At 32.6% G+C, this 12341-nt stretch overlaps 2 protein-coding genes across 2 annotated transcripts in view; one reads left to right on the forward strand and one right to left on the reverse strand.

Moving 5' to 3' along the window:
- The window catches only part of LOC108763832 (coagulation factor VII), a 20714-nt gene extending 14948 nt beyond the window's left edge, over window positions 1–5766 (forward strand). Inside the window, exons 3-11 of the mRNA XM_018511723.1 lie at window positions 3047–3140; window positions 3278–3399; window positions 3470–3574; window positions 3633–3763; window positions 4000–4130; window positions 4201–4397; window positions 4535–4669; window positions 4739–4963; window positions 5229–5766. Coding sequence (XP_018367225.1) covers window positions 3047–3140; window positions 3278–3399; window positions 3470–3574; window positions 3633–3763; window positions 4000–4130; window positions 4201–4397; window positions 4535–4669; window positions 4739–4963; window positions 5229–5522 — 1434 coding nt within the window. The 3' untranslated portion in view covers window positions 5523–5766. The remainder of the gene's footprint in view (window positions 1–3046; window positions 3141–3277; window positions 3400–3469; window positions 3575–3632; window positions 3764–3999; window positions 4131–4200; window positions 4398–4534; window positions 4670–4738; window positions 4964–5228) is intronic.
- A 200-nt stretch (window positions 5767–5966) lies between these two features.
- Window positions 5967–12341, reverse strand: part of nudC (nuclear distribution C, dynein complex regulator) — a 93972-nt gene continuing 87597 nt past the window's right edge. Inside the window, exons 5-7 of the mRNA XM_018511711.1 lie at window positions 7262–7456; window positions 6562–6764; window positions 5967–6472 (exon numbers count right to left, since the gene is read on the reverse strand). Coding sequence (XP_018367213.1) covers window positions 6421–6472; window positions 6562–6764; window positions 7262–7456 — 450 coding nt within the window. The 3' untranslated portion in view covers window positions 5967–6420. The remainder of the gene's footprint in view (window positions 6473–6561; window positions 6765–7261; window positions 7457–12341) is intronic.

The raw sequence follows: 12341 nt of genomic DNA on the forward strand, positions 1-12341 counted from the left end.
AAAAATGAAAAAACATATATCTATATGAAATATAATATATTTGTAAGTATGTTCTCTGAAAATGTGTTCTCTAAAGATATTAAAATTAATTGTTATCTAACCTCATCTCGTTTTGGTCAATCTACCCCATAGCCATTTTTAATAAAAGAGATTGTATTCACAAACTTAGTCAGAATAATGATTACTTAATTGTAGCAAAAATCTTCTGAGATATGTCATTTTCTATGAATACAGGGATATAACGATTAATAATACCAAAGACTTATCATATAACAAAATATGATTATAAAAATTTACTCACCAACTTCATTTTCTCAAAAATCGCTATAAATAATATATTATATACAATGCTTGTGGTGCAAACCATTTTACACAACAAATTAATATTATATCAGCTATCTACAGTCAAAAAAAGAGATTTTTCTGCCGTGTTTTGTTTGAGTTATAAGCATTTTGACAATCAATCCCGTACGACAACCAGCCCCGGTCTCCCCTACATATTTCTTTTTTTGCTATTATAAACTCGATATTATAGATTTCTTCGAGGCAATCATTCTCTATTAGGTAATAGAATTTTGCATCATTTTTATTTTGAACAATGCACAGTAATGTTGCTGATGAAAGGATGTTTCAAGAGCTCTATAAAGCTAGCAGGACCAAATCAGCAGAATCAAATCGGACCTATCGAAATTTTTAGTACTCATTTTGTACTAAATTGTACCATTAATAATAATTTTGCACCGTGTGCCATTTCGAAAAAAATCGTGGCGCTGCTGGTTTAATATTAAGCTAGCAGGACCAATTAAAAATAAAAGATAAAAAGATAAATAATATCAGAAATCAATACGATTGAATTTGTACTATTTTGTACTGCCAAAAACAATTCTATATTATGTCATTTTCAAGAAAACAATGACGTTGATAATATTTAAGCTGGCAGGACCATAAAAAAAAAACAAAATGAGGGAAAAAATTAACACAACTGAATTTGTACTAATTTGTACCATTGAAAGTAAGTTAATATTTTACATGTTTTCTCCTTAAAATAACTTTATTAGTATATACTCAATGTATTCTACTTCAAATCGTGCACCTATGAAGCATCACTTTATTTTTTTTTTTAATTTGCTAACATATTCTACAGATAATAATAAGATACGTGTTTTGTGAAAAAAATGTGAGATTTTTTGCAAAGTCATTAACGCTTGTTAGTTGCGTAAATTTATAAAAAACGTCGCTCATGGAACATTCAAATTATTATATCATCGAAATAATTAGTCGTATAAAAAAAAAATAAGATTTTTCGAGATTAAAAGTCCGATTTTAAAGATCGTAAATTGATCTATGGTTGGATTTTATTTTTAATTTATTATTTTTATATAAATAAATTATTTTCCATTTGTTTACAATTTTTATGAATATTTTTCATCAACTCATCAATCAAAAAATTTTGTAAAAATATATTCCCATTTTAATTATGAAGTAACCCTGAAAATTTCAAAATAGAACTCGCATTTTTTAACTATACAGTCCATTCGAGTTCTATTTTGAAATTTTCAGAGTTACTTTATAATCGGACTTTTAATCTCGGAAAATTATATCTTTTTTGTACGACTAATTATTTCGATGATATAATAATTGAAATGTTTAATGAGCGACGTTTTTTATAAATTTACGCAACTAACAAGCGTTAATAACTTTGCAAAAAATCTCACATTTTTTTCACGAAAACGTGTCTTATTATTATCTGTAGAATATGTTAGCAAATTAAAAAAAAAAAATAAAGTGATGCTTCATAGGTGCACGATTTGAAGTAGAATAGATTGTAAGTATATACTAATAAAGTTATTTTAAGGAGAAAACATGTAAAATATTAACTTACTTTCAATGGTACAAATTAGTACAAATTTAGTTGTGTTAATTTTTTCCCTTATTTTGTTTTTTTTTATGGTCCTGCCAGTTTAAATATTATCAACGTCATTGTTTTCTTGAAAATGGCACAATATAGAATTGTTTTTGGCAGTACAAAATAGTACAAATTCAATCGTATTGATTTCTGATATTATTGTTCTTTTTATCTTTTATTTTGAATTGGTCCTGCTAGCTTAATATTAAGCCATCAGCGCCACGATTTTTTTCGAAATGGCACACGGTACAAAATTATCATTAATGGTACAATTTAGTACAAAATGAGTATTAAAAATTTCGATAGGTCCGATTTGATTCTGCTGATTTGGTCCTGCTAGCTTTATAGAGCTTGTTTCAAGCATCATTTTAATCGCATCTGAATTCATGAACTATAAATGAATCATCGCGATTGCAATCAGTAACCATTGTTCGGAATTTCAGAGCGAGTATAGATTTCGAGGAGCTTCGAAAAGGCGCGACAGCGAAATGACAGTAATTTTATATGCCTACGTACTTTGTCGACACGGTGACATCGTGTAACGCATGATTAGCGCCGACGACGGTTACGTCGCGATGCCATTACCAGCGGGCAAATTGAGTTTAATATCGCGACTTGGGCGTTACAACCTTGGAGCATACTAAATGATAGAACTAAATAGAGTGCTGGCCAGGCCGTATCTATTAAGTCTTTCGGTCTAGGACAGATAATTTTAAGGTAATCGTATCAGTATGCAGCCACTGTCGACACAGAGGCGTGTCAAGTGACGAGATAATATGACGTGAAATTTTCACTGATACATTAATCCTTTCAACAAGGTTAAAACGTAAAATGACTGCAACTTGCCATTTGTTAGAATGTTCTCAATCATAAAACAGATCGGGAACAAAATAGTTTCAGAAATATTGGCGATGTTACTATTGTACCTTGTTACTTTTGTCCCCGATCTCTCCTCTAGTCTTAGAATTTAGTAAACCAAGTTAGCAATATATAATATGTTAATTAAACAACAGTAACATTCCAAATAATTAAAAGAATTGTTATATTGAATATTGTTATATCCATGAAATTTTGATTTAATAATAAAAAAAATCTAAATTATTATATCATTAAATATGTACATATGTTTAATAATTTTAGAATGAAAACAAGACATTCGTTTTTGGAGTTAAAAGCAACGTAAGCTGCCTTCATTCGATCGACCAGCTATCTGCAGAGCATTTGCCAAAGAATAGTAAGTGTATGTGCGCCATTGATTTTCCATAAATTTTCTATGATCGAAAAAATATTTTCTTGCAATATTCTCAATTTTACATATTTCTTTTATTACATATTCCTAATCTATATTCTCGCATGTTACTTTGATGACAGAAGCAACAAAGCTATCGCACTTCACAAATTGGAGCGAATGGTCGGTGTGCGATCGACACTGCATGCAAAATCGCGTCAGGAAGTGCCGATCAAAAAAAGATTGCGGAACCACTGTACTTAAGGTAAATATGTGATCTACATAATTACACGATATTGTGAATAATTTTTTATTAACGGATTGTTGTGATACAGGAGGAACGTGGTTGCGAACATAATAGAAAGGGTCGTCAAAGGCGATGCAAACAACGCCAGCGCCGGAGACGTCGACGAAGAAACGAAAGATTTCACGTCGTTCAAGTAAGTCGCGGCATGCATTAATATTTGATTTTTGATTGCTAATGCGCGTTTTTAATAGGTACCTAAAGAAGCAGAGCCTAGGCATGGAAAGCAAAAAGGCAAAAACAGTAAGGAGAACTCCAAAAGACAATATGGAAAATGGAGTAAATGGTCACCTTGCACGAGACTGTGCACTACTCAACGTCATAGGTATTATAGAAATTCGTATAAGATTACGTAGGATAAGGTGATACAATTTCAAACATGATACAATTCTAAACGAAATAAAATAATCCAGTCAGAGTTCAAATTTGATTTTTTTCTTGTTTGATATTCTTTAACACTGTCCATACAACTTGAATTTAAAAAATTGGACTATTTTATTTCGTTCAGAATTATACCATGTTCAAAATTGATATTATATATTATATATTTGTTGTGATTAGATGGTGCAGAAAGCCGGGAATTTGCGAGCGCGATGTGATACGAGAAAGCGCCTATTGCTACGTCGAAGGTAGCTTCTGCCAAAGATGGATCCATCGAAAGATTCGCGGTAGCCACGAAGAAGACGGCGATGGTAAACCTATTTCAAGTCAGCATTGAGTACTAATAAGAAAAACGAGTAGCTAGTTTTATTCATTTTCTAGATTTGGTGTTGGACGAGTTCGAACTCAATCCTAATACCGTTGATAGCTTCGCTCCAGAGAAGAATTCAAACATTTGGAAGTGCGGAGTAGCGACTCATAAAGGATCCAGATTATCATACTTCACACGAATTATCGGCGGCCGTCCGACTGCACCTGGAAGCTGGCCATGGCAAGTGGCCGTGTTAAATCGATTTCGGGTACATTTACAACGAATAAATCTCATTTCCTAGAAACAGCAAATAATATAAGTCATGAAAGATGCCTACAAATGGTTGAGGAGCAAGAAAGGTTTTATAATTGTCTGGACCAAACTTAATTGATTTTCTTTTTTCAGGAAGCTTTTTGCGGTGGAACATTGGTATCCCCAAGGTGGGTATTAACTGCCGCGCATTGCATTAGAAAACGCCTTTATGTTCGTATTGGAGAGCACGATTTAACGGTGAAAGAAGGCACGGAATTAGAGCTTAGGGTACGTGTCGCAGTTAAGAGTTAGATAGACAATTTCATGTCGCCGCTGATTAATTCTATGACTGCGTAGGTGGACTCGGTGACCATCCACCCGGAGTACGATGCCGATACTGTTGATAACGATGTGGCTCTACTTCGTTTACCAGTTACCTTGACCCCGTCTCCTTCGAGAGGGATTGCGTGTTTACCCGCACCAAAGCAGCCCTTACCTACGAATCAGTTGTGCACCATTATCGGCTGGGGCAAATCCAGCGTGACGGACGATTTCGGAACGGATGTGCTGCACGAAGTTAAAGTATGCAATTCAATTTAAAAAATTTGACTATTTAATCTTTATATGACGCGCGGAAAAGTCACTATAGTGGTGCTGAGAGAGAAATAATATTATGTTTTAAAGAATACAAAAAAATGAAAAATAATAAATTATAACAAATCTTACTTAAGAAAAAGCTGTAAGATAGAATAGACCTCGTCTTCTAAAGATTAATAAAGTAATAATGAGTTCACAATTACAACTGTGTACTTTAGAAAAATAATATGAATGTCAAATTCAATTTTAGGTTCCAATAGTGTCTCCCGAGACTTGTCGAGAGGTCTACGTGGATTACAGAATAACGGATAATATGTTTTGTGCGGGTTATCGTCGTGGTAAAATGGACTCTTGTGCGGGTGACAGTGGGGGACCTCTGCTCTGCAGAGATCCTCGTAAACCCGAACATCCGTGGACAATTTTTGGTATCACTAGTTTCGGCGAAGGTTGTGGCAAGCGCGGTAAATTTGGTATATACGCCAGACTATCCAATTACGTGCGTTGGATTACGAAAGTGATGAAGCAAACTGACGATTACATTTAAGAAACACAGCAAACATCATAACTGTATTATAATTGTAATTATAGTGTTCATGCATAAACGAGCATAGAAATTAAAACTACAACGGGCAATCAGGACACAGATGTCAAGTAGCATAGCGATAAAAATCTTAAAACTACGAAAAATCGCAAAATTACGCAGATATAAAATTAATTATATTGTAACTTGTTACTATATCGCACATTTCACTTTCTTCAAAAATATGTTTGTATTATTTTATTTTATATATATATACACACACAAGAAATCAGGGAATGAAATGTATATCTTTGATTAAAGTTAATGTAATTAAATGATTTGTTTCATTTTGAAGATCAAAATCCAAATACGATTATAACTTAAAATTATGTATGATTGTGAAAAACATTTGATATAAACAATTTTTCAATGTAATTGAAAACTATTTGGGTCGACTGGATTTTTGAATACGATTAAAGTTAAAAGTAATACATTGCGAAAGAAAAAACATAACAGTTATATGATTTTTATTCTTAAAGTTGTATCTCTTTCATACAATTCTAATCTATCTTCTTTCCAAAGAACTCGATAGATAAGAGAAGCGCAAATACAGAAATTAGACAATTGTGCAATGGATTTTTTTTTTAAAAGTAAAGAAAATGTAAAAAAGTAGTTAAGAAAAAATGAAAAGAATAATCGAAAAATATTTCGATCGCATTAGTAGAACTCTGTATATGGCATCATAGTCTAACATTGTGCTGCCATCTTTGTAATCGCATTAACTTTCTTCTTCAACGATATGGAAACGTCGAGTATAGAAGATCGCATGTTGTAATATGATAATAAAAAGCGAGATATATCTCAAAAATATTTCAATGTATAGTACCGGAATATTATTAAGTGCGCGCGTTATTAAATTATTTTAATTGAATTTACACTTCGAGAAGTCCATTTCAGGATGTTGCTCCATAAACCTAGAAAAATCCAACAAAAAGTAACAATTCATTAATTAATTAAAAATGTGGGTATCGATATATAGCACGATAAAAACATCGACGATTACTTTTTGATGACATCCTGTTTCTTCTGTTCATCGGATGTTGGAAGTCCTAGTTCTTTCTGCCTCTGATCGTACATCATTTTCTCCACGAGGCCTCTTGTCTCTCCATCGAGGTCGGAGAGTTTACTAGGTTCAGGGTTTACTTTCTTCGTGCTAATTTCTGGCTCACTCATTATAACATGTGCCCACCACTGCATTTTGTTTACCTGCAATCGGCGAGATTAATTTCATTGCAAATTATAAGGATATTGCTATTATTACGCTATCATTACACCACAAATTAATAAAATTAAGCTATATAAAATTATATCTGTGCTACTAATAACGTCTTGTTTTTATCTATTGTACATACTATATATATATATATATATATATATCGATATTTTCATTCAGCGAAATTTACATTATTTTAATATAATTTTAATATAATATATGTATGTCATAGATCAATTCCGATTACAATGTATCGTTTTATGTTTCATAAAGTTTTGGATAAAAATTACGAAGCAGAATCACAAAATGGTTATATAACTAGACGCGAAGATAATCATACGCGAAAGAAATGTTAATCGGTCACGCGTATCTTAAATCTTCATTTGCGGCTGGACGATCTTAGAACTGTTGCGGTAAGGCCGAGGATCGGCGAGGCCACGAAAAGCGCGTTTACGCGGGTGCAATCGCATCTATTGTGTCCATGACTCACCTTTTCTAAATTAATTAGCAATATTTTTCCGTCTTCAATTACCCAAGTAGATTCCTCTAGTTTGACCTCGTGCGGAAAATCCCCAGCAAGAATTGGTGGATGGCCTTTCAGTCCACAGCTTAAATGTTTCTTTGTGATCGACACAACCACGTCTTTCGGTCTGGCCGAAAAGTTTATCTTTAATGGTACTCTAATCTGTAAATACAAAAAATGCAACTTGTGCGTTTACATGTTCTCTCGAACGCGTATCATTCACATGTGGCGGCTACGAAACTTGCGTGAAAAGAAACTTCGTTGATAATTTGTCATAAAAACAAAAAGAAGGGCTCTATTTAAAAGAATACCACATATTTATATACATATACAATTTTTTTTCTTATAATTCAATTTTCTATTGTGATAATGTTTTCTATATCCTTTAATCAATATAATAAATTCGTATTGATTTATTTTGATGCATAATGATTGTATTTCAAGTCCGGCAACTTGAATCGCTGCGCAATCTATAGAACCGATAATTGTATTTGTATATTCATATATGATTATTATTAAGCAAAAGACATGCTTTGACCGAAAATGGCTTTTTTTCTCTGTTATTTGTGTTAATCACTTTTCGGTCTATTTCACTTAATATTGCTTAACATAATGACATGCAAAAACTCTGCAGACTCTCATGGATAGTTGATACGTCCACGAGAGAATGGATAGATGATGGGGAGGTTAAGAATTATTCTCAGCTTGTTTTTTGTCCTTCTACGATTACGATCTCATTGCAAATCATTGTAGTTCGAATCACATTCTGTGACCTCGGACTCGGATTTCGGAAACGAAAAATCGTAATGACCTTAGAAGAAAACCTTGAACATTTGGAAGATTCGTGGGGGCATTCGAATCTTACGAGCTCGAACTGAAAGATGAAAGGCGCATTGTAAGGATTCATGAAGCGAAATGGCAAAGGTTCGGTATTCCTGGGATACACCTCATTAACCACGAAGAGTACTCGCTTTAATTGATAGCATATGCGGATCAGATCTTGACTTTGGGTCATTGCCAGTTCAAAAGAGGATCAATAGTAAATTGATCACGAATCACGAGCGTGAACGTTTGCTTTATGTGAAAACGTTCGAATTTGGAGTATCGAACAATCGCTTTTCTATCGAGTCATCAATTTGCATGATTATCTGAATCATTATGTCAATGAAAATCATAATTATCGGTAATCTCATATTCATTAAAGTCAAGACTGCGTAATATATGCCAACGAAAAATATTGTGATCTTAAATTTATAATTTACTTATCTTACCACGGACAGTCAAGTATCCGTTTGAGCCTTCGTCCTAGCGTGAATTATAAAATGAATAGTAAAATTCATTAATATACATATTCATTAATACATATGTATTGTCGCAACCGAGTAGTTTCTGCGCATCGGACGTCTCTATATTTCAATTCCAATTTGTGACGGGTAAACAATTCAAGCTGCTGAAGTTTATTACATATGCAAATCCCGCTGCATTATCTTGAACCTTCTCTCGAAATTTATCGATTCACGTTACTCAAGTGACAAGGTAAAGTCTCACACATTTACGTAATTTTCACGTTACGTGGCTCACAACTTCTTGTAACTCGTCACTCGCAACACGATCTTTTCAATTCCGTTTGGATTTAATTAACGTCTGAATGATCAAAAAAATTATATATTTATTTCGTGTATATTTTTACTCATTACGATATTTTATGATACATCGATTTCTCCAATAAGGAGATCGTAGCGGCTCACACGCGATTATCCGACTCATCTCGCAGTCACTCTCTCGTTCTTGGATTTCCAGAATGACGACAACGATGTGGCGGTAAAGCCGGGTGCACCGGTGCGTGGAAACGGATCATGGCTACCGACTTTGCGCCCGACGTTAACAAAATGGAATATCATTATAAAAGCGGCATCATAAGAAGGCGAGGAAGAAGACGGCTATAATAAAGCTACTCAGTTTGTCGAGATCTACCCTAAGTAGACTGTGACATATACGCTTTAATAATCTACGAAACATTGGAATCCCCGCTATAAAGTTAATTCATGCGTTATAATTAATCCTTAGTATATATGATGATTTTTCAGTTCTTTACTACACGATGGGTAGTTCGTGTCCCGGATTAATTTTCATCACTTTCACAAGTATACAAAAAATAAGTAAGTGTTTCTAATATTTTAAAGAAAAGAAATGCACAGAGATATGAATGACCCAATCGCGTGTGTTAAGGGTTAAGAATTCATACTATTATTTGCTTTTCACAATCACAATAATACTCCGTTTCTTTTTTGAGTCATTATTTGACAATATTTTCTCAAAGAATTACTCTAATATTGTTTTCTTATCTATTCTAATACACTAGCTTCTGTTACAATCGATTTCTAAACAATGTTATCATCGAGTCACGTGTGCCATATAAGCGCAGTAAACATTTATAGTTTAGTGACTAGCGTGCAAAGATCAGCTGTTCTTATGTGTATTATGATTGGTAATCACAGCTGTATTGACACAGCTTGCACGCAGAAGTTCTTACCGAGTAAAGAATGGATTATCTCTGATTGTACGTTAGAAAGATGTCTTGCGTTTAAATAAGATCATTTCAAACAATCATAGTACAAAGATCTCAGATTTCTTCCGTATTTACGCTCGTAAATTATTTTATTTCAAACGTTTATGAAAGATCGCATTAACATATTATTGTGATCTTATCTTATACAGAAGTTGACTAATACTTAGGGCCAATTATTTTTTTATTATATCATTTTAGAAAATTTAATAAGAACAACATTTCGTTTATAATATAAAAAATTAAAAAAATAAATCATCAAAAAAATGAAGGATAGATACAATTACAGACTATATTATTTTATCAATTTTAAACTTTAACAATTTCACAAGGTGATTTAAATTGTTTTTCTTTTTAAGAAATAAAACCAAGTAAACCTTGTCAATAATGGTCGGACAACAAAGCATAAATACATCGCCAGTCAATGAAATATGACGAATGTTAAAATATGAAGAAAAATATCGTTTGCTCATTGTTTACATATCACAACATTATACCTATTGCTATTCTTATCACTTTGACCTGGCACCCGCATAAAACGAACGTATTGTATTGATGCTGCTCAAAGACTTGCGAAACGTTTGTTCTTACCGTTGCATTAAGAATGAATATGTGAGATTTTTTTAAAGATGTGTTTTTTTACGAGTTTTAAAAATAACACAAAGATTACACATTATACGAATTCATAGTCTCGAAGTAGTGATGAAGTTTCGTTCGCGACCTCGGCATTCGACTTATCGTCGTGAACAGGCGAACGTGACTTTGAAGGTTGTTACGGCCGTGCATCGTCTCGTTCGTGAATAACCGATTTATTTGGCACTTCGTTGGAATCCTTGATACCTGAAGTATCGGATACATTTTACTCGTTTGCGTAACCGAATAGTTTGTTTATTACTTATAGTATCGAATAACGTGCTTCTTATCGACTCGCGTCGAGATTGACATTTGTATTCTCGACATTTACATTCGATATATAAACACGCGACTAAAACTTTCCTATTTAGATATGAGTTTTTGGTAGTAGAGGAAGGTCACCGATACCGACATACCACTTTGTTTTTAAACAATATTTCTTAAACAAAAGGTAAAAATACAACTTCAAAAACATAAATACAAAATAAAAAGTGTCTTCTATCTGATAGTATAAGCAATTTTTATAATACTGTTTGCAATTTTGCAATAATTAAGTTTTTCGTAAGTTATGCAAAAATGAGCGTCTGACAAAAAATGGGCTCCAAAACTGACATAGTAGGCAATAATACCAACATTCCCATTTTATAAATAAAGATATATCCTATTCTCTCTCTCTCTCTGTAAAGAAAACTAATTTATGTGAAACTATAAACATTTAAAATGACATAATATTATCAATAATACAATCACTATTATTTTAATTACGCAATTTGCAAAAGAACACCGTAAGAATTTTCTTCTCGGATTCACAGAATTGGTTTTTAGCTGATTTGGTATAGAAATAAGCCACAAATATATGCATTATGAGTTTGTACTTCTTTAATTAGCTAAACAGATCATGATTTTATCAGTATTAATAAAGTGCAATAGTTAGTTTCTGAGAAATAAGGGGGTGTCACTTTAGGAGACCTATGTCAGTATCGGCAACAGAAGTACGTAGGGGATTTTGAAAATATTGAATTTTCAAAAAATAGTGCTTATCTGAAAAAAAAAATTCATTTTTCGGTAACAAAATTTCACCGTAAATTGTTTATAACAAAAAAAGTTGACAAAATATTTAAAAAACCTCTACGTACTTCTGTAGCCAATCATATATAGTTTTCAAAAAATTTTGATTTTTTTGTTCCAGATTGAAAATTGTGGGAGAAACTTTTCCGGCCCTTCGGCGAGAGGTAGTCTCGAGTTTCGTAGCCGCCATTTTGTTTAAAAATGTTAATTAAAAAATTTGTTTATTTACTTCAGAACATGTATAATAAACTCCTATAAACACATTTCCCATTTCCTTTATTGTATCTCCGTAAAAAATTATCAAAAACACGTCTTTTTTTTCGAGCTCTAGAGTGGCGTTACCCCTTAATCGCAATCAACGGATAATCACACAGACTTAATTAATAAATACGACATCTCAAGACACCAAGATGATTGTGAGATACAAATAAAAATACGCGCGAATAAAGTTGACATACTACTTAAATAACCACAAAACAACTAATTTAGTAAAATATTAGTCAAATAATCACCACTCTTCAAAATGAAGATCAAGAATATCTATCTCCACTTTTATATTTTATAGCTTATTTTATATATCTCATCTTTAATTAAAGGCCAATTTTTCGTTCTGTTCTTTTGTTTTCATTGTAGCGTCTGACAGAGATATGTAATGTTAAAGAAAATTAAAATAGATTTAAAAAATTCGATGGATTACAGTCTCGTCATTTTAGAAAAAGGACACAACTTCATTTATCGATTTGACATTCAGATTACTTTGTAACCATTTTTAAATTAATA

This window comes from Trachymyrmex cornetzi, unplaced genomic scaffold (genome assembly GCF_001594075.2).
Source record: "Trachymyrmex cornetzi isolate Tcor2-1 unplaced genomic scaffold, Tcor1.1 scaffold385, whole genome shotgun sequence".
NCBI lineage: Eukaryota > Metazoa > Arthropoda > Insecta > Hymenoptera > Formicidae > Trachymyrmex > Trachymyrmex cornetzi.